A 20,585-nucleotide genomic window follows, 5' to 3' on the forward strand; every position below is an offset into this window, starting at 1 on the left:
AACCACTTATGATCCGATTTGTCCCCGGTTGTCCATTTTCTTGCGCTCAATTCCTAAACCGGCGTCCTGCGTAGGCGAAGTAACGCGTTTCACGGAAAGGCGTCCGATGCCATTGAAGTTCTCTGGTAGCCGGTACCTCAGCTAGTTACAGCTGGATGGACTTAATCAAAGGTACCATTTGGATTTAGCAATGGCTGTGCAGATAAATCTACAGGGGTTACTGAGGACGTGTCCCGGCATGAAACTGCATCCTGTTGGATAGTTGGAGTGGGTGATGGACAAAGGGAAGTTCTGCTTACAACTGAAGGAAAATGTAATTTGCGAGATCTACCACAAAAATACATATATCCAAAGGGAATGGCGCATGTACACATAGGTAGTCGATGCCCATAAATTTTCATCATAGTTGAATCTTAGTCTCCTATCGCAACGGACAAGGATTTGCATTATCCAACTCATAGCTAGTGTCCAGATCGTCATACCAGTTCGTCCAGTGTACAGCAGCAGACATGCCTGGTGTGTGCCAGTTCAGGAGCGCAGAGGTTTCAGGAAGGAAATATTGTAATAAGAAAATATACTATAGTGGGTAGAAAAGTACTCGGATTCCTTCCTAGGACTTTGGTGTATACTGGTAGAATCTCTAGACCTATCCTGTTATACGGCGAAGATATTCTAGACTATATCGAGAGCTAAATATGAGACGTAGACGAAAAAAATGCTTGACAGACTTTGGGGCGGGGGGCATACTGTCAAGACTAGGCTTTTCAGTTATTATTAGTTCGTTGCACAAAGGCAAAACTTGTTCAAAGCAGGTATTCTTTTACCCAGGAGACTTGTTACACGGCATGACTCGTTTCTGATAGTTATTTGAGGGGTCGAAGCCCTCAAGTCAGTTGGCTGGGGACTAGAGACGACGAGGAACGATTTTGACGCAAAGATCATGGTTGGTTTGACGGTGTCCTGTCATCGTTGTGATATCACATTGTGCTCAAGAATCCGGGGTTAGTCAATCATGTCATCGTTATGGCGTCCAGTTCCTAGTGGTGTTGCACAAGCTCATCGAATTTGTGCATGCATGGGACCTTCATATGAACTGGCGTTTGAGGGTGGTGGTTTATGTGATACATGCTTAGAACCGACTAAGTTAGTACTGCAACAGTAACACATGAATTGAGGAGGAGATACTTGCGGCAAATTCTGCATGTTTTGTATAATATGAGCTAATAACTTATTGCGGACATTGCTATACAAGGGTTGAGATGTCTGCACGCATCATGAAATGTTCGTAGATCTCAATTCGAAGCTGTAGTCGCGAGAAGGCCAAGGGAAGAGGAGGCGGGGTCGAGATTCGGGCTATTCCACGGTCGTATTCCGATCCTGCGAGTCTACGGGAATCTGCATTAGAGGCTAATGTTCTGGGACGAGGAACGGATGTCATACGTCCGTGGCCGTGAGGGAGTTGAGGGGAGTATATGAGCACTGGTGGTTGTTTTATTGATGCGCCGTAAAGCAGCAGAGAAACCGAGAAAACCAGTGCTTCTTGCTCCTTTACATCGGAAACCACTTTTCGTGACCTTGAGTCGACAGAATGCGTTGGACACCCGCAGCCTCAAGTCCGTCGTTATCGGCTTTTCCAGAAGCCTCCTCTGAAATCGACTCTATAATCACTGTTATCAACGGTTTTGTCGCGGCCATAAGCGCTAAGAGTCCAGTCGAATTCGAAAAATACTGCGTGCGAGCAGGGGGGATGTCTTTATGGCCGCCAGAGCCTACTCTTCCTCGTTTCTGCACTATTGGCACTTTCGTCGAGCGGGTTGCGCAAATCGATCACGACATTGACGAGCGAATCTGGGACCCTGAAGTGAAGATATACGATTCAGGAAGCCTTGCAGCTGTCTGGGCACCTTTTCGAGCAAAGATAAACGGAGTCGTGCATCATGTGGGTGTCGAGCTTTTCATCTTGCACAAGCTCAATGGAAAATGGAAAGTGACTGGCCTGGCAGATTCATGCCGACGGCCAACAGAAGAGGAAAAAATAGTGCTTCTGTAGCACAGCCTAAGGATTAATGTTGGAGATGCTATATTATAGCAGCATAAGAGGGAAATGGTGGAGATTGAGCTCAATGCAAGTGAAAGGGATAGGTCTCTCTAGGAAGGTGCAGTTTGGAAGAGAAAGAAATGAGATGTCTTTGAATCAGATATAAATATAAATATGCTATCTACTATCGAATATCAAATGCAGAGTAGATCTATGGGGTGTACCCATTTCTATATCCGCAAAATATATGCTCGTTAATCCCTTTTTCCTCTAAGTAATTCCCACCCAATGCTTCCATTTCGCCCTTCATTTACCGCCATCTCATCGACAGCCTTCACAAGATCATAGCAGATCTCTTCAGACACAACGCTGTCATACTTGTACGCAGGATGAGAAGCGACGAATGCACGAATCCACCTGGCTCCAGTCCAAAGAGTACCATTTGCTCGTTTCCGGATTAAATCAAGATATCTTGCCAATGAACATCGAGTCTCAACATCCACGTTGACGCTATTCAAATAAGACTCAACCAGTGGAATCAATCCTGGGAATTTCCCATCCTCAGAGCCGTTAATGATATCAGAAATAGTCATGAGCTCATACTCGGATTCAACAGGGCCAAGAGGAGGAGAGGGGGGCGGCGTATTATATTCCAAAGACGTGACTGACGAGGAATTACTGCCACTCGACGAGTGCGGAGATGGTCTGTGAGCTCTTCGGGAGAAGAGATTCTTTCGGAAGTAGAACTTTCGGTCAAGAACGGCATTACGGGCATGTGCTGTCTCCATGTTTTCGGTAGTTCGCTGAATGGGAATGTAGAGGTTCAAGTCGAAGCTCAATATGGCACGTGTGACAAGGACGATGAAGATGCTGAAAGCGGCATTTTCAAAATCAGTCATCTGGATTTCCATCGATCGAAATTCGACTCTCCAGCCAATATCGGCCTTTTCGGGTGGTGGTGGCTTGAAGCGCATGTGTTGCCAATTTGTTGACTGGAGATTTTCAAAATGATCGGCTTTGCTTAAATCCAATTCCTCAAGGTCTTCCGAAAAGATGACAATGGGATCGCGGATGAATAGATGTGCAAAATGGGTTGCTAACAGTTCATCCATGCCCTCTTGCATCAGACGTTCCTTGATATCTTCGTCGACAATTAGATCTGGATCAAGATACTCCTTGCGCAACCTGGGGTCTTGAGAAATATATGTTGAGTTCGACGCGTATCTTGACTTCGGGATCCTCCACCTGTCATTTTTCAAAGGCTATGCTGGTCAGTTCAAATCCACATGATTAAAGACGGTCAACCTTACAACTTCACCAAGTTCTTCCCGGGTCCGGTCGTCGACAGCATTGCCGATCTGATTCCAGCGGACATCTGTGTCGACGAGGAAACCTTTATAAATCGGAGTTCCGGCAGTAAGTGCAAGAAGAATTGGCCCCAGCGGACTCAATTGATCGTATAACTTCCTTCCCTCCGTCATATTCTTGGCCTGGAACGTGATTTGAAGACAGCAACTGCCCATTCCAAAAGCCATCGCGTCCATGTAAACATGACCGTCCTTGGCTGCTCCATTCCTGACATCGTCGTCTTCTGGCCAATTATGAAGATTATAGTTCACTGTTGGGTCCTTGAACGGCTCGGGAGTGTTCTTGTCTTTGAACACTGGCACATTCAATTCCACTTTACGGCCCCTTCTTGACCTGATGTTGGCTGCCAATGTAGGGAATCTGATGTGGGGATTTGCGATTTCGTCTGGAACGAATTGTGATCGCAATGCAGGCCCTGATGGGGGGTAATATGGTTGAATGTATTCATCCTTTGACCCTAGCCTAGGGAATGTGGTAAGAGTGATAGGGTACTCATTAGGTGCCATGTGCGCCTTTGCGATCTCTCGCCTAGTAAAAAAGAGTTAGCCAATGCGGGGCAATTTCTCCAGGACGGAACATTACCTCCATCTCATATTCGACTCAACTTTAAGCAGATCCTTAAAATCAATTCCCCAAGGTGCGCCTGGTGTAGCCTCGAGCATAAAGCGTCCAAACTCCGGGTGGAAGTGAGGTAGATCCTCGCCCTCGCTATAAAGTATTAGATCTTGTCGCAGAACCCCAAATGGGTCAACTCACTGTTCCTTATTCTCAGCAAGCTGAGATGAACCCTCCTTCCATAGAGCTTCATCCTGAGCCAGTGATTTAAGAATCTCTGCCTGGGCTAGCGATAGACGAGCCTTTTTCGTTTCATCGTCAACGGCTACAACGAGGTATTCGACCTAGTGAACATTAGGATAGTTAGTCCGGGGACCTTTTGGATTTCGAAGAAGAAAAGCACGGGCAATTACCTCGTCACCCCATAGGAGGGCGTCGCGTTCCTTCCCTTTCGCCCTTTTCCAATTCGCCAGGAGTTGCTGCTTCGAGTCAATGCAATTAACTTTATAGATTAGGACAGAACTGCAAAGGATACCTCAATCCCCCATTTGCGAACTTGGTCCGCTCGCTTCCTAGCTTCTGTCCACTCAAGGGCCGTCCCAAGCGCTCTATGAACCGGGAAAGTCAGTGGTTTTGTGCCTCGGAAAATGTTGACGCCTTGGAAGGTGTTTCTTAACGCACAGGAGACCCATGATATCACTCCCGGACGGCTAGTAGGCAGAATGTCACGACGTTGACAAAAGAGCGTTGGAAAGCGAGCAAGGGTGGGATATTGAGAATTTATCTTTCCAATAGCCCCGCAAAAGATGAGGGGTACTCGGAGGAGGACTTAAGACGGGAAAAAGAGAACAACACAAGCACCACCCTCACTAATAACAGGTGAGACAGACGAAAAGAGGGGCGTGCGGAGAGTAAATATGCTGACAAAAGCTATTGTTCAATTTATGTAGTTTAGTTTCCCGCCGGTTCTCCGGTGCGGAAGACTCAATCAGGCGTAGAGCGTTGACCTTGCATGGCGATTTGCGGCGGGGCTTCTTTAGCATCTTTTTCTGTTATTTATCAGCGATAACGCTTTTCTGCTTTTTCTGCCGAACAAAATTTGGTCGCCGATTTCTAAGCAGCGCGGAGTTGCTGACGTGATGCATCTAACAGGAGCGGATTAACTAGGTATCCGTTTGTCACGTGCCTATATCGAGTCTCGGATTGGGACTTGATTTGGAGGTTCTGTTCGTTTCCAGGTCCGCAACAGAGCTTTGGAGATTGTTTCTTGAGATCTGGATACTTTGAGAGTGATTTATTTTAAGACCTGCCTTGGCCTACGTACCTGGTTGTGCATCAAAGAGAAGTTCTGCTTTATTCAGCTCAATATGCATGGGCTTTCTTGAACTTGCGGGGTCACCCTGGGAGCGATGCTTCTCAGTCAGTCATATAGCAAGACGCTACTGAATTTATATCGAGATGCCCCTATACTTCCTGTCTGTATAGCCTCCGAATCCCCCGGTATGACCGTTCGTGAAGAGTGGGTGACAATAGTAATTGATAGGTAATGGAGTAGACTTGGTTAAGGGTAGCTTAAATTTGGGTCAAAGCTACGAATCAGGTGCACAGCTGAAGAAGAACGCCGGGGTTTGTCAGAAATATCAAGCCATGCACGTAGCACCAGCTCTTGAGCCCCTCCGAGCTCTTGGACTATACTCTGCCCAGTAGCGAAGCATTGGATTACTAGGAAAGCCGGTCATTGGCCAACGTTTGTGTGCCTGGAGAAGTGGAAAAGTACGGCATGACGAGCCTGATCTCAATCCCAACGCCAATATAGGTCCGTGGATAAACAAATATTTGAATCTCTATTTACATAACACGCTGCTTCGTCCGAATTGAATGCACTTGCTGATGTATTGGTGTATTGGTATCAATTGCTCCGCGCACCGCCCTGGGCAGCCCGGAGCTCATCCATCTTCGCAACACGCTTCTTAAATTCATCATATTGGCACTTTTCGTAGGTGTGTCTTTCGTTCTATGCCCAGAAGAAAGTATGTCAGCAACAAGCCTAGAAAAAAAAAAGAACAAAAGTATGTAGACTTCAATGTCCATGTCATACCTCGCACTTCCAAGGAAGGTAGTACTCCTGCTGTCGGCATCGGTTCAATGGGATCAGGAGATGTGCACAAGAATCGCGGTACTGCAGAGGAAGGCGAGCAGCAGACATTTCCTCTCGGGAGGCAGCTAAATCATATGGTTAATATCAAATTCGAAGCCCAGAGATCAAATCCGCTCCTCCTCTGCGGATAGGTTGTCAATTGCGACCGAAAAACGTACCCTGGCTATCTCCAAGCCCAACGGCACTCTTCACCGACTCAGCGACAGTCATATTGAGAAGCGGGAGTGGTACGAAAGGTATTATTTCTGGGGATGAACTACCGGCTATGAGGTTTGCAGCTATTCGGCGTCACGGTGCTGTTCCTTCCTTTCCGGAAGGGTCATGTGATCTCACGTGACTTTATCCGTAATAGGAATAGTGCCTCATATTCCACTTTACGCGGTCTGGGTCCAGGGCGCGTCTTGCCCAGCCAGTCCTGTAAATCATCGCGTTTTTTTGAGATGTCATTGAGCCCATGACGAGCCACCTGTGGCTGTTCTCGCGTTTTTTTATCTTCAGTATATGATCACGATAAACTTCTAGGGCTCAGAGCTATACAACAGAGTTGATGCCCAGGAGAAACTGAATCTTGGCCCTTCGTGTTCAGTACGAAGCCGCGTTCACACCACCTCTTCCACTTTCGGGAACCTGCTGGATTGAGCCGGCTTACGGCGACGCACATCATGGCGGGGGTAGATTTCTCAAATGTCTACTCTGCTACTTATAGTAGTGTAAGTCGTCTTTCTGAGCGTTTGCGCCCAAGTGAATGGCCAATTCCGCTGCACTGGGTGTCTTGGGTGCAAACCTTGAATCAGCCGACTAACCCAATCAATTAGGTCCCGGTGTATGAATTCAAAATCGATGGCGATAGTGTTATGCGAAGACGGGGTGATGATTGGATCAATGCGACTCATATTCTCAAAGTGGCAGGGTTTGACAAGCCGGCGAGAACACGCATCCTCGAGCGTGAGGTGCAGAAAGGGGTCCATGAGAAGGTGCAAGGCGGCTACGGTAAATATCAAGGTATGCAATACTGATGCTTTACCTTTTTATGTACGCTCTTTTCTTACTCTCTGCATAGGAACATGGATACCTCTTCCAGAAGGCCGCATGCTTGCCGAGCGCAATAACATAATTGATAAACTTCGTCCGATATTCGACTATGTAGCAGGTGATCGGACCCCCCCCCCGGCACCGAAACATACGACGGCAGCTTCAAAGCCAAGGGCTCAGAGAAACAACAAAAAAGCCGCAAATGAACAAGTTTTCACTGCTGTTAAACCTCGTCGGAATATGGGACCGCCAAGTTTCGCTCATGAACAATATGAGATTAGTGCCGGATTTGATGAAGATGAATCCATTGAACAGGCGACACTAGAATCATCATCCATGATAGCGGATGAGGAAATGGTGTCAATATCTCAAAATGGCACATACTCGTCGAGGAAGCGAAAGCGGGGATTGCACGAAGTCTCAGCCATGTCAATTAGCGAACAAGAGCATATTCTCTATGGAGATCAGCTCCTGGATTATTTTATGACAGTTGGAGATGCGCCAGAGGCAACTCGGGTTCCTCCTCCCCAACCCCCGACCAACTTTCAAGTGGATCGTCCGATTGATGATTCTGGGAATACCGCGCTCCACTGGGCATGTGCTATGGGTGATTTGGAGATTGTCAAAGACTTATTGCTTAGGGGGGCTGACATGAAAGCCCTGTCGGTCCACGGAGAGACACCCTTAGTTCGCGCCGTTTTATTCACGAACAACTATGAGAAAAGGACTTTCCCAGCCTTACTAGACCTGCTTTTGGATACTGTTTCCTTTCGGGACTGGTTTGGTGCTACTTTATTCCACCACATATCTGAAACTACTAGAAGCAAAGGCAAATGGAAAAGCTCTCGATACTATTGTGAGGTGGCACTAGAGAGATTACGCAGTACCTGCTCCGCTGAGGAAATTGACTTGCTGCTGTCCTGTCAAGATTCCAACGGAGATACTGCTGCCTTGATTGCTGCTCGAAACGGGGCTTTTCGACTTGTCGAGCTGCTTCTTTTACGCTGTCCAAGAGCCGGTGACCTCGTGAATACGAAAGGCGAAACAGCCACGGGCATTATCCAACGGGCACATCCTTCTGAACGGGATATCCCACCTCCTCCTTCGTCCATCACTATGGGAAATGATCCAGTCGATGGCGAATTAACTGCTCCCACAAACCCTGATCCACAGTCTAGTGCCTTACCGCATGATACTTCTCCTGTCACCGCACAATTACTCTCTAAAATCGGAGTGATCCTGACCGAAGCGAACAAGAAGCTTGCCGTCAATTATGGCGGCGCGAAGGCCAACCAGCAAGATTCGGATGATGTTGCAAACCCAAAAGCCCTATATGAGCAGCTGGAGCTGGATCGACAGAAGATTCAAAAGCAGTCTGTGGCCTTGGCTGCCAAGGAGGCCGCAGAGGAGCCGAGCGACGCACAGGTCAGCCGGTATGAGCAGTTGAGGGCCAATTACGAATCACTTCTAGAACAGATTCAAGAAGCTCGCCTAAAAGAGCGGATTGCGTCTACACCCATGCCGACGCAGGGCACTCCTTTGGCGCCGACTGATCCGAGCAAGCTTTTGACTACCTTTCAGTTAGCTCGGACTCTGTGCTTTGAGCAAAAAGCAAGGCGCAGAGCAGTCAAGGATCTAGCTCAACAGACCGCTGATGCAGGCGTCAGCACGAAGTTTGACGTCCATCGCAAGCTTGTAGCCCTGGCCACTGGGCTAAAGGAGGAAGAATTAGATCCTATGGCAGCTGAGTTGGCAGAGACGCTCGAGTTTGACCGTATGAATGGTAAGGGCACAGGAATGGAGTCCCCGGATGCAGATCATAAAGAACCAACCGCACTGTCGTTTCCTGGTCCGATAGTATCTGTGGATGCTTAGTCTGGGATGGAATGCTTTTTTTTTCTGGCCTTCAGATTCACGACGCTACATGACCTCTCTCTCTCTCTCTCTCTCTCTCTGTCTCACTCACATGCAACTATCCATATATTTCCCTTTTCACCTTTGATCTCTTTGCCCTTGTTGTCCGTCTTGGATGCCCTTTTGTTTTGCCTAATATCGATGCTTATATCATTTTCTGGCGGGCGGTTTGAGACTATATTCTGTCTTGTCAACAGATACCCAATTATTTTCATACCCCTCTGCACTATGGATTGTGTTGTGTCCGATATCCACTTGCCTGTATATCTCCCAAAGGACGCCAAACCGGAGGGAGTGGACCAGGTTGCAAGCTTGCAACGCAACACAGGCTAGTCTAATCGCCATGTATGGCGGGCGGGATTGTAAATTTATACTGTACATAGCAAAGTGTTATGCAATCCTACTAGTTCCAGCATCATGAGCTCATCATCCTAGTACTCCGTATCCGACAATTCGGAACCTTGAAACCCACTAATTGCTGTACGTAACTGGTTTTTATGAGGTGACATGCTTACTAGAGTACTACTTGGAACAGCGCCCGCCCAACCCGATGACTCTTTCCGGGCTGCATTCAGGTAGACGTACAGGGAACTAGCAGGATAGCGCTGCATTACCCAGCAGATCCAATGATAAGTACTCTGTAGCCCTCCTCCCCTCCCTCAAAAAAAAAAAGAAAAGAAAACAAAAAGGAAGAGAGAGGCCCGTGCCTTGGAGTCACCTGGAGACTGGAGTTAATAGAGCTTACAGTGCTCTTCTGAACAGACCCCACTTCATATCCAGTCAAGAGGACAGCGGTTCCTGGGACGAATCTCATCCAGGAATTTGGGGGGGGAGGGGGGTAGAAAAGCCACGTTGAAGGGCGCTAAGCTGGGGTATCCATGCCTTTCTGCCCACCTAAACCGCTACTAAAGCGGGTAGCGGTTTAGGTGGGCAGAAAGGCATGGATAGTTTTCAGCCTGCAGGGAAAAAGAATCATCATGGGCCAGGGGACCGAGGATGTACATACTGTAACAAGGGAAAGAGGAGGTAGGGTAGGAGATTGGTCGGGTTTGGTGCTATTTCCAGGTAGAAGGATTATTACGTCTCTTGACTGGGGTGGGGGAAGAGGGTTATTTCTCTGCATGAAATGGATGATTCTAGCTACCTAGGGGTTTGGATTGGTTGAGCAGGGCGGCTGTTTTGTGACTACTGTATAGTTAGTGTATGTAGGTAGTTTGAAATAAGTTGGGAGTAATTAATTAACGTAGGTAGGTTCTCCTGAATGATTCTTTGTTTTTCTCTTGCAAAGGTGGGTTTATTTGGATTCTGTATAAGAAAAGAGAGATTCAAATCCATCCTGAAGTATTTTCCTACCTAGTCTCTCTCTTTTTCTCTTTCTCTCTCTCTCTCTCTCTCTCTCTCTTTCTCTCTGTATGCCGCAAGTAAACTCGGAGCTGGGACCTGAGAGAGATCCTGTATTTTCAGGCAATCAAAGTGGCCAAAGCCCCCCCGTCGACTAAACCCAATTGGGAGTCCGTCAGCCTGCGTCCTTTTCCCAGTTCAGCTAGGTGGATGTCTCAGGCACTGATTGATTGATCTCTTTTCATAGCGGACGCTCTTTTCTCGGAGTCTTTCTTTCAGCCCAGATGAAGAAGAAGAAGAAGAAGATCAGTTTAATTATTCTCATCTTCCATCCTGGTCTTAGTATCTACACTATTAGTAGAGTATGGAGTAGTTCCTCTTGTTAAGATTGAGTGTTATGCCTGATTTGTAGCTGTTAGTATTCTGCCTTCAGGAACCGGCAACCATCCTTGTTCCCTCCGTCCCCAAACACTAGTTTCTTCCTTTCTCTCTCTCTCTCTCTCTCTCTTTCTCTCTCCCTTCTTCCTCTTTACTCTCCTCCTTCTCTTCCCTTGGGTTCCTACTCCCTTTCTTCTTCTTCTTCTTTTCTACCTCCTCAATCAACCTCATTCCATCTAATCCTCTATTCGATTCTTTCCGCCCCTTCTTTTTCGTTTCTTAATTCAATATCATTTCTCCCCCCCCCCCCCCCCTACTTTCTTTTCCAACTTCCCACATCGCCTATCCCCTCTCGTTCTCTGCAGAGGTTTTTCATCTTCCATCTTGCGAAATCATAATCGATAAAAGAAATCAAAAGTTTTCTGCCTTCTTCTTCTATCCCGCTGCTCCCTCAGACCACGGGGAATAAGAAAGAAAGGGCCCGGAAAAGGGAAGAAAAAAAGTGAAAAAAAAAGGTGACCAACGCGCCGAGACCCGAACGCACCCAACCCAACCCCCGGCGTCAAGAATCCTTCGTGTTTTCCTCGCCTGTTTTTTTTTTTTTTACACTCCCACTTTGCGGAAATTTTAGAGGAAAAAAAGGAAAAAGGATTGAAAAAGTGAAAATAGTAATAAAAAATTTATTACATAGTTGAAGAAAGAGGAAGACGAACCCTATCACTCCTCCCTTACAGCAGAGCGGAAGCGGCTCTTCTCCCCCTTCATCCAGCTGTTATTTGTCTGGACACTCTGAGTTTCAGTTTCTTGCATCATTTTCATATCAGCATCACTTTCTACTACCTTTTGAGAGTTGCGGAGCATCTCTCAGTTGTTGTTTTCTTATCACCCCTCTTTAATCTCAAAGACCCCGACCGCTACTTCCTTCTAAAGTCACCCGGTTCCTCGATCAACGTCCGGTCGCGTCTGCCGTCTATCCTTCATTTTCTGCTCGCCAGACGAAGCTGCCTCGCACATTTTGAACTTGGACACTTTCATCTGTTTATTGTACACCTGGTTATTAATTCTTCTTCTCCTTCATTTCTGCAAGTATGTTGCTCTTCCACTCGACTCGCATTCAATCCTTACTAACATCAACGAAAGCCTGTTTTGGCTCTTACAGTCATCGAAGACCCAAGTCGTTCTCCTCCACTCGTTGCATAATAAGTCCAGGACCGGAGTTTGTCAATTCTTGGTGATCCATTTTTATCCCTCGAGACCCTCGTAATACTCTAATTCGGCGAAATTTTTCCTGTCCTACCGGCTGCGTCACGCCTTTTGAATATTTGAGATACCACGACTGTTTTTATTCGCCTCTTGCACATACAGCATTATACACCAACATTCACAATTACGAGTATGGACACTGGCGGTCTTGCTCAAATGACCTACAATTCGTCTTTCAATAATGGCACTTCGCTGGGTGTCCCCGGGTCCAGTTTCGGATCCCGGAGAAAAGGCCCCAATGTCAAACGACTGAGTGTGCCACCTCCGCACATCTCGACCATTGATGAATCCCAGCATTCTGCAACGGTTGCAACTCCACGGACCAGCCGTTCACACCTCCTGGCAGGGTTGAGAACTGCTCCTAAGTCCGCTACCGTACCCTCTGCCAATCAGCGCCGGCAGCACCTCGGTCTGGAGGGAGATCGGTATGGCAACCCCTCCAATCGCACTTCCGAACGCAACATTCCACAAACCGCGACGGGAACTGGTTTCCCACAATACCCCGTAGCTATGAATCAGGGACTGGACGTGAACATGGGTCGTCCTATGTACACCTTGCCGGAGCAGGTGCTCGCACCTCCGGCAATTGAGATCGCTAGCGACTTGCCTATGGATGAGAGTCTTTACGCGGAACTGATGTCTACGAACTTATTCCTCGCAGCCCAGCAGCAGCGTCTGCAACAGCAATTGATTAGCGTCACTGCTGCCGCACAACAGTTCCAAGGTCTGAGCCTCGGAGTGGGCATGGGCCAGCAGCAAGACTATTCCCCTCTTTCCGTCCCGGGCATGGGCTTCTATCAGCAGCAACTCCAGCAGGGCGTACAGCCCGTGGTGCAGCCCATTTCAGGTCAGCCGGGGCTTTACTCTGTCTACAACCCTTTGACTGGCCAGTTGAACTATGTCTATGACAACAGCGTCCAGCAGGATCTCTCGCCCCCTTACCAACAAGACGAGGAGATTCAATCTCCAGCCATGCATGTTCCACCTTTCAGAGCTGAGGTCTCTCCGCCTCCCGAGTCATCCAAGTCTCCTGTGCACTTGTCGGAGGGTTCCTCTTCGAACAGCAGCCCTTGTCTCGAAGATGACATTTCGCCTCTTCCTCCTCCATCTGCAAATGCTTTCCGCAGAACCCACAAGAAGAACACGTCCTTCGGTCCAGGGCCCAAGACTGGGATTGACACCAATAAGGCAAATAGTAGCGCTCACACTTCTGGCCCCAAAACTGCCCCCCTTGCAACTCCTGCTACTGGTACGTTTGGGCCTGGTCAGGGCCGCGCCGGAGAGCACCCTATTCGACAGCCTCGCGGCCCGCCCTCTTTGGAAGAACTGGTTGCTAAGCCTACCTCGAAGTACGAGGGAAGCAAGAATTTTGCCACCCGCCAGCGCCGCCGTGCTGTTCATAACCTCGTGCGGGCAGGAATTGAACGTCGCGGAGAGACTCGGAGCCTAGGACACAGCAGTGGCGGCACCAACACACCTGCAAGCGAGAAGGAGTTCACGTTTTCAGATGGTGATGATGCTACAGTCCGCAGTGGCAGTCTTTCGAGCAAACCAAGCTTGGGTAGCCTGCGTGCTGCTGCTAATGGTGCTATCGGCTCTGAGAGAAAGGAAAGATCCTCGCGGGAGCGCAAGTCCCAGGACAGTCTGTTTAACACCACCCCTCTTAGCGAAGATTCTTTCTTTGGAGGCAAGTTCGCGGACCAGGCTTCCCCCCGAACAGGCACACCTTCAGTAGCTGCTGTCGTCGCTGGCCAGAAGACGGTAGCTCAGGGTACGGAAAGGCGCAAGACCCCAATGCTTGTGTTGTCGAGCGCTGAAAAGCGCAAGACTCCTATCATGTAATGCGAACGTCGTACATAATATGACTGAAACGTAACGGACTGCACACTGGAATGATTGTCACTGTTTCTTTTTCTGATTTTGAAATTTCCCTTCTTACTTTCTTTCTACAAAGGCACCTACAGCACTTTTTGCCATCCGAACTCCGCACGACTTATGCGATTTTTTTTTTTTCTGAAATGATGATGGGATCTTGAGACAGATCTTACCAGTTTCCCTTCTCCTTGCAAACTGGGTTTGGAACACTCAAGACCCAGGACTTGGCATTGGCTAATGTGCCTTTTGTCTGATTAGTCCTGGCTGGATGGATTGAAGTGTCTTCATTGTTTCTTTTCATTCTTGAACTTTCCATTCTCACACACGTTTTCTCGTACTCTACTATTCTACTCTTTATCGACAGATTGATTGATGAAAGATGAATCAAAATTAAAAAAAAAAAAATATGACATAAAACCCCCTTCCGATCAGTTCGAGTTTTGTCTAGCGGCATTCTTTATTATTAACTTTAGTGGTGGGCCTCGGGTCGTTCTCTCCTCAAAACCTGTCCTTCTCTCAAGCCTCGGCGCAGGCTTCCAAGTTCACTTCTTTTTATATGTACGTACATCTGGTATGTGGGTATGTACCTGAATTCTACTTGGTTTTTGAGAGTCGATTCATGTAATTGGAGCGTAGGGTACAATTAGTTCAGTATCATATTTAGCTGATCTGGGATACAAGATACCAAGATAATCTCGTTAACCGACCCAATTCATTCAAGAAAGTTAAATGTGAACGCGAACATAAAATATCTCCCCTCCCATCGTAAGTAAGTAGTAAGTCAATTGTTTTGAACTCTACTCCGTACCTCTCTGTATAACTATAGATACTTTACTTATGGAAGTACTTACTTAGGACAAGTTGAGTTATGTATGTATGTATGTATGTATGTATGTATGTATGTCTGCCTAGCCCTAATCCCGCAGCCACCTGCAGGCTTTCTGAGGGAGAAGAAAACAAAAAAAACAAAACTTCAGACGGCTTCAACGACTGCCTTTCTTTTCTTGGAATGACATTGAAAAGAGTTTCTGATGCTAATACTTCAATGTAATCAATAGAGAGAGGGGACTGATGGATGAGGGATGATGGGATGGTCTTTTGTTTTGATTTCGCTGAGGGTGCTTGAAATCAATGCCGTTGTCGTATCATATCATATGATATATCATATCAATAAAGGTCAAGGTCAAGGTCAAGGTCAAGACAAAAAGACAGATAAAAGGATAAACCGAGTCAAGAGGCAAAATAGAGCAGAACAAGGCAGGAACAAGAAAGGAGGAAGGGAATGAATGAATGGATGGATGAACGAAAGTTGTTGCTAGTTCAGGTAAAGAAAAGTAAATACGAGTTCATTGGTGGTAGGAAGAATGATTCAGTCAAAACCAGGAAGAATAAACTAAGCCTCTGTAGATGTGAGATGGAGAATGAGTTGAGGATAGATAAATAGAAAGAAAGAAAGAAAGAAAGAAAGAAAGAAAGAAAGAAAGAAAGAAAGAAAGAAAGAAAGATGGATATATATATATATGCAAGAATATAAAAACTAACCCTACTCACTCCAAACATAAAAAAGGAGAAATGAAAAGAAAGGTTATGGGAATATACGGGACTCAACAAATGCGTTGTTTAAATCAAATCAAATCATCCAAAACCACGCTGAATAACATGACTAATCCAACCCGCTTCCGTAAAAAAAAATCAGGACAAAGACAAACAGACACGAGGTGTGATATAGTAAAATGAGAAAGAAAAAAGAAAGACAGAAATCAATAATAAAGGTTTTTTTTTAGAAAGCGAAGAGTCCGCTTCGCTTCTTGCCTAGTGGGTAAACAACCAAGGCAGCGAGGAACAGTCCCACGGTGAATCCAATAGCAACTTGGACCATTCCATAGCCAATGTCAAAGACCACCCCTTGGTAGTTCTGAGAGGAGCTTTGTGTCATGTTCTTGGCGGCATCGACAAAGCCCTGGGTACCGTTGGCCACGACAGAGTAAGGCGTCGTGTGGGAGGTAATTTGCTCTGCAGAGGCTATACCCGAGATCAATGAGCCGCTCGCCGCCAGGCCAGACGGAACGAGGACGAAAATGGCCGGGAGCATGGCTGCTGCTGCGAATCCGTGGCGGAGTCGACTGTACAAGTTTGCGATTGCACCAATCACAAAGGCGCCTAGGGCGCTGGATATCTGGGTGCTGGAGTAGAATCGCTTTGCGCCGAAGTAGTTGGTCACGTATCCGGCAAATGAGATGACCAGCATCATGGGCATTTGCTTCCATTTTGCTTGGTTGATTGCAGCGAGACAGAAAGTGAAGACGATGACGAAGGGGAAATGTTGAAGGTATTCGTTCTTTATTGGACTGGCAGGACAGGTGTAATCGGAGGAGGCATCGGAGTCTAACAGGCCGTAGACTGCGGTACCAATTGTGATGCCAAATCCAAGGAATAAGGAGTAGATGATCGCGTAGACCATGCGGACAGAGCCGGCCACAATGCTGCGTGACTGCAGTTCCAGACTGGCACACAGCACCATATAACCAGGGAGGATAAGGGCAATAGAAGACTGAGCCAAAGCAGAGAAGCAGAATAATCGCCCTCCGTCGTACCGGATGCTTCCAAAGGCCCGCGCAAGGAAGGAGGTCAGAACGGCGGCGGATATCTCAAAGACGTTGGCGTATAGGTGGGATCGAGGCGAGAGGACGAGTTGGAGGATGCCCAGGAGACACCCAAGCAAGAATGCAATAGGCATGTCGATAGGCCTAGCATTGAAGGCAAAGGGGCCAACAGACGCGCTGGCCAGCCCATGAAGGAGGATGAGAGCCCACACGGGGTACTTGTTCTTCTTCTTCATGATCTCTTGAAGCCGCTGGATGGCCTCTTCAACCCCTATCACATCATGGATCACTTCTTTGTAGATGACATGCACGTCGGAAAGTTTCCCTAGGTCAACCCCCTGGGCCGAGCGGACCATTTTCACTTCGGTGGTATGGGTAGATGCATCATCGAAAGATATGATCATGCAGCTTGGAAGATAGAGGAATTGCCCATCAATCTCGAGTACGCGAGCAGTCATCTTCATATACTCTTCCAGCCGATGTGTAGGGGCGCCATACTTCATAAGGGCCCGGCAGAGTTGGATCAGATATCGTTGACGGGAGAGCAGTTCGGCAATGTGAACGGTGATTCGGATCTCGTCTTCCAGCTGTGGCTTACCCAACCGCTTGGGTATTCCGGGGACCGCACCACTGCTGCGGGAGCGCTTGAGCATCGCAATGGGCGAGCTAGTCGAGTTTTTGGCGGTCGAGCCGGAAAGGGAGGTGTTGGACTGGCTTGGGGATTTCTCATACCACTTTCTCGGGCGCTGGAAACGCCAGCCCGGGTCCGGGGAGAGGCCGCGTCCAGTTAGATCCCCAGAGCTACTATGGCGGGAGTGTCCATAACGGCCGCGCGGGTAGCTGCTAGGTTGTTCGTAGAGTTTCAGGAGGGAGGAGAGAATACCGCCGCGGTAGTGGGTAGGGCGCTGCACGTAAGCATCAGGGTCCCTTTCTTCGATGGGGGTAACCTGTCCCGACCGGAGTCCAGGGGATGGAGCACGGATGCGGTTTAAAACGTTAAAATCTTTGCGAGTCATTTGTTGTACGAGATGGTGAGCCTCAGAGGTGCGGGTTTGCTGCTGTCCATCAACTAGATCATACTCTTCGTCTTCGTCAAAACAGTCGGCGTATTGCTTTTCAGGGAGCTTTATCATGGGAATGTCGTCGCCATCCTCTATAGGTTGAGACACCTCTGTGGGAGTTGATGCAATAGATGACGGCACGCTCGGCCACGGGCTCAAGCTGGGGGACTTGGAACGACCCAAAAGGGATGCCAGTCGCTGGGCTCTCTCCTGTGCTGAATGGATAGCCCTACCCTTCTCATTATTGACTTCATCAGCTCCAGCGATCCCCGGAGAGCTAACCCTCGAATGACCTGTGACCCCCGCAGGGTAGCTGGAGCCGATATCCACTAAGGGTAAGGAGTGGGGTTCAGCCGATACTCTCTCTGACGAAGGAATGTTGGCGATGGGCAACGGCCTTTGTGGCAATGAGGAGCCCCTTCCCTCGTACCGGACCTGTGACGTTGATAGGACCGGGCTCTCATGAATCCCTGCCTCACTGACTGTGAACTTGACACGGTTCGCGCTCTTGAGAATACCTGCATTCCGATGCTTGCCCTGGGCTCCGCCAGGCTCCATCGGCCGTTCTGGGAAACCCTCATTGGGGGTCACTAGGGGTGAAGCAGGAGGTACACGCGGCCCTGGGGGACTTCTGCTGTCTCCTCCAGATGTATCAGTAAGGCTTGATCGCCTGGAAGAGGAAGATATCGGTAGATCAAAATAACCGCCAGCCATTTTTTTTTTTGAGCTTCCCTTACGGGACCGGAACTCTGGGGTGATATCTGTGCTACCTCTTTTTCTTTCCTGTTCTTTTTTTTTGGGGGGGGGGGGGGGGGAACTCTTGATTGTCTGGGGTAAAGACCCCTCTTATTATTAAGATTAAGATTATTATTATTGCCTGTTTTAGTTTTGGTGTGTAATTGAGAGATTTGGGGGCTTTCTGTATCTTGTGGACTGCACATCTGTGTCAGACATGTAGCAATATATGGGGACGACCCAAGGGACCATGTGAGAGTCACAATGGGGTTTCATGGAGACGAACCTCGTAGAATTTGTGCCAAGCACCAAAAATCACCAACGGAGGGAGGCACAGACGGGTGGAATAAGGGTGTAGCGGTACCCTTCGACTCAATCACCGGGGAAGCAGCAGTCGGACAGGTAGGTTGGAAGGGGTAAAAGGGCCCGCTCCAAAGAATGAAGATACGTCACGGATACATAGTCAAGAATTGGTGTATCCTTAAGCGTTAAGGGGAGAAAAGAAGAAAAAAGTAAAAAGTCAAAAAGATGCTGCTGCAAGATAACCCAAACGAGGGGAAAGGGACGAAAGGAGGTTGTTGGAGATAGCGAAGATCCCGGGGATATTGTTTTCCCAAAGAGGAATGAGGTTGGCCACCCAAGTCAGGTCTCAAGTATTCGAAAGGCAGGGAGAAAAGAGTCGTCTGATAGATAAAAGAAGCCGAGTCAATGAAGAGAACTGTCCTGACAAGAGACAGAGAGATCCAATGACAGTTGGTGTGCACACCACCGTGATCATATGAAGAAATGAAGCTGCACGATCTTGTGTAGCGGCTCCTACTTCTACTACTAAGGCGGTAGTAGAGGGGGTCTGACGGAGTAATTTGAAATGGAATTCTTTTGGTGATTCTGTTTTTATCTCCTGGAGATCTCCTGAATATCTCCTGAGAATTGACAGCCAGCAGCAGGCATTTGCCTGAAGTGAGGAAGAGGGGGATGAAGAAGGACAGAAGTAGATTTGTATCAGAGCAGTCCGAGAGGGTTCGCCACCATGATAAATCAGCATGGGAGAAACAGGAGAGGAAAAGCAACAGCTGATATCAGGAATAATAACGAGCAGCAGTATGAATCACTGGTGGGGGAGGACCCAACATCATAATCGATTGCAGTGAAAAATATCCAGGTGAGCAGTTGGCCTGGAACTGTTTGCAGCTGTCCAGACCTTTCTAGTGATCCATAACGGCCTAAACTAAGAAGAATTAAAACACTAAATTAATTTTTGGAATTTCTATTTCATTTCATTTGATTTGATTTGATTTGATTTTCTTTTCTTTCTGTCGAATTTTCAATTTCAAAACAAGTTACAGAAGAACAAACTGAACTTGAAAGTAGGGTAACACCCAACCCTAGAAATTAGAGACCGGTGCCCAAGCATCTTTCTGACCATCATCGCTATTTACGACTAGAGAATCAGACGGAACTGGTTCCACGGGACCCACGATCCGGTACCACCGTGGCCAAAAAGGAGTTACTTGGATTATAGAGAGAGTGTGTACATAGGAGAGGAGAGAGAGAGAGAGAGAGAGAGAGAGGGAGAGACACAGGGAGAGACAAAGGTATAGATAGAAATCGAAGCTATCACTATTTGTTTCTGGTTCAGCTTTGTTCCTTTCGATTATTATTATTATTATCTTCATTCCTTTTTCTTTTGAACCAGTATAGCCAAGAACTAGCTGGATTTTCTTCTGAAAATAACTGGATGCATGGTAACAGACAGATCTCTGACGAACAATTCCAAGTCATTTTTCTTCTTTTCTGCTTCTTTTCTCACCTTTCTTTCTTTCTTTCTTTCTTTCTTTCTTTTTTTAATTTGATTTATCTCAAGAGGCAAAATCCCAAGTGGATCAGGTTTTATCAGTCCAGCTGTTTTAGCGCCCGTATTGGACCGTCAGCAGCAATTGATTCCAGGGATGACTTGTGATTGTTATTACTACAGCTTAGGTATTATTAATGGCCTGGACACTTTACGAGGAGAAGCTAAACCTTTGTTCTAGACAATTTTTTTTTTTTTTTTTTTCACTCATGCTACTTCAATTGGATATTGAATGCCGAGAGGGTACTTGGAAGTTATCCTATCCTTGTGCTCATCGGGATCACCCACCTCATCGCCAACGGGAGAAGCAAAGAAGTGGGTCAACTTTGAATTCTTGGTCTCTACGCTGCTAAAGTAATGATAGTACAAGACTACCACAAGAGATACAAGTGAATATACCTACCTAGGAAGT

At 47.4% G+C, this 20,585-nt stretch overlaps 6 protein-coding genes across 6 annotated transcripts; 3 read left to right on the forward strand and 3 right to left on the reverse strand.

Annotated features, from left to right (window-relative positions):
- Positions 1–1,588: 1,588 nt before the first annotated feature.
- Positions 1,589–2,214, forward strand: P175DRAFT_0476718 (uncharacterized protein; the record flags this gene model as incomplete). The annotated part of the gene is made up of 1 exon (XM_040895289.1): positions 1,589–2,214. The coding sequence occupies one exon, from the start codon at positions 1,589–1,591 to the stop codon at positions 2,048–2,050; it is 462 nt and encodes a 153-aa protein (XP_040752898.1). The 3' UTR covers positions 2,051–2,214.
- Positions 2,215–2,292: 78 nt separating this feature from the next.
- P175DRAFT_0531022 (glutamate--cysteine ligase) lies at positions 2,293–4,653 on the reverse strand (the record flags this gene model as incomplete). Its single annotated transcript, XM_040899833.1, has 7 exons — positions 2,293–3,300; positions 3,349–3,934; positions 3,989–4,114; positions 4,163–4,305; positions 4,375–4,440; positions 4,497–4,569; positions 4,643–4,653. The coding sequence occupies 7 exons, from the start codon at positions 4,651–4,653 to the stop codon at positions 2,293–2,295; spliced, it is 2,013 nt and encodes a 670-aa protein (XP_040752899.1).
- A 1,217-nt stretch (positions 4,654–5,870) lies between these two features.
- P175DRAFT_0531023 (NADH dehydrogenase [ubiquinone] 1 beta subcomplex subunit 7) lies at positions 5,871–6,329 on the reverse strand (the record flags this gene model as incomplete). The annotated part of the gene is made up of 3 exons (XM_040899834.1): positions 5,871–5,975; positions 6,060–6,184; positions 6,278–6,329. The coding sequence occupies 3 exons, from the start codon at positions 6,327–6,329 to the stop codon at positions 5,871–5,873; spliced, it is 282 nt and encodes a 93-aa protein (XP_040752900.1).
- Positions 6,330–6,781: 452 nt separating this feature from the next.
- On the forward strand, positions 6,782–9,026 carry P175DRAFT_0531024 (putative APSES transcription factor; the record flags this gene model as incomplete). Its single annotated transcript, XM_040899835.1, has 3 exons — positions 6,782–6,829; positions 6,935–7,121; positions 7,180–9,026. The coding sequence occupies 3 exons, from the start codon at positions 6,782–6,784 to the stop codon at positions 9,024–9,026; spliced, it is 2,082 nt and encodes a 693-aa protein (XP_040752901.1).
- A 3,153-nt stretch (positions 9,027–12,179) lies between these two features.
- Positions 12,180–13,889, forward strand: P175DRAFT_0435332 (uncharacterized protein; the record flags this gene model as incomplete). Its single annotated transcript, XM_040893723.1, has 1 exon — positions 12,180–13,889. One exon carries the CDS (start codon positions 12,180–12,182, stop codon positions 13,887–13,889), a length of 1,710 nt encoding a protein of 569 aa, XP_040752902.1.
- A 1,638-nt stretch (positions 13,890–15,527) lies between these two features.
- On the reverse strand, positions 15,528–18,300 carry P175DRAFT_0522787 (uncharacterized protein; the record flags this gene model as incomplete). The annotated part of the gene is made up of 1 exon (XM_040899282.1): positions 15,528–18,300. One exon carries the CDS (start codon positions 18,298–18,300, stop codon positions 15,703–15,705), a length of 2,598 nt encoding a protein of 865 aa, XP_040752903.1. The 3' UTR covers positions 15,528–15,702.
- Positions 18,301–20,585: the final 2,285 nt, after the last annotated feature.

The sequence above is a fragment of the Aspergillus ochraceoroseus genome (genome assembly GCF_002846915.1).
Source record: "Aspergillus ochraceoroseus IBT 24754 chromosome Unknown P175scaffold_3, whole genome shotgun sequence".
NCBI classification, from domain to species: domain Eukaryota; kingdom Fungi; phylum Ascomycota; class Eurotiomycetes; order Eurotiales; family Aspergillaceae; genus Aspergillus; species Aspergillus ochraceoroseus.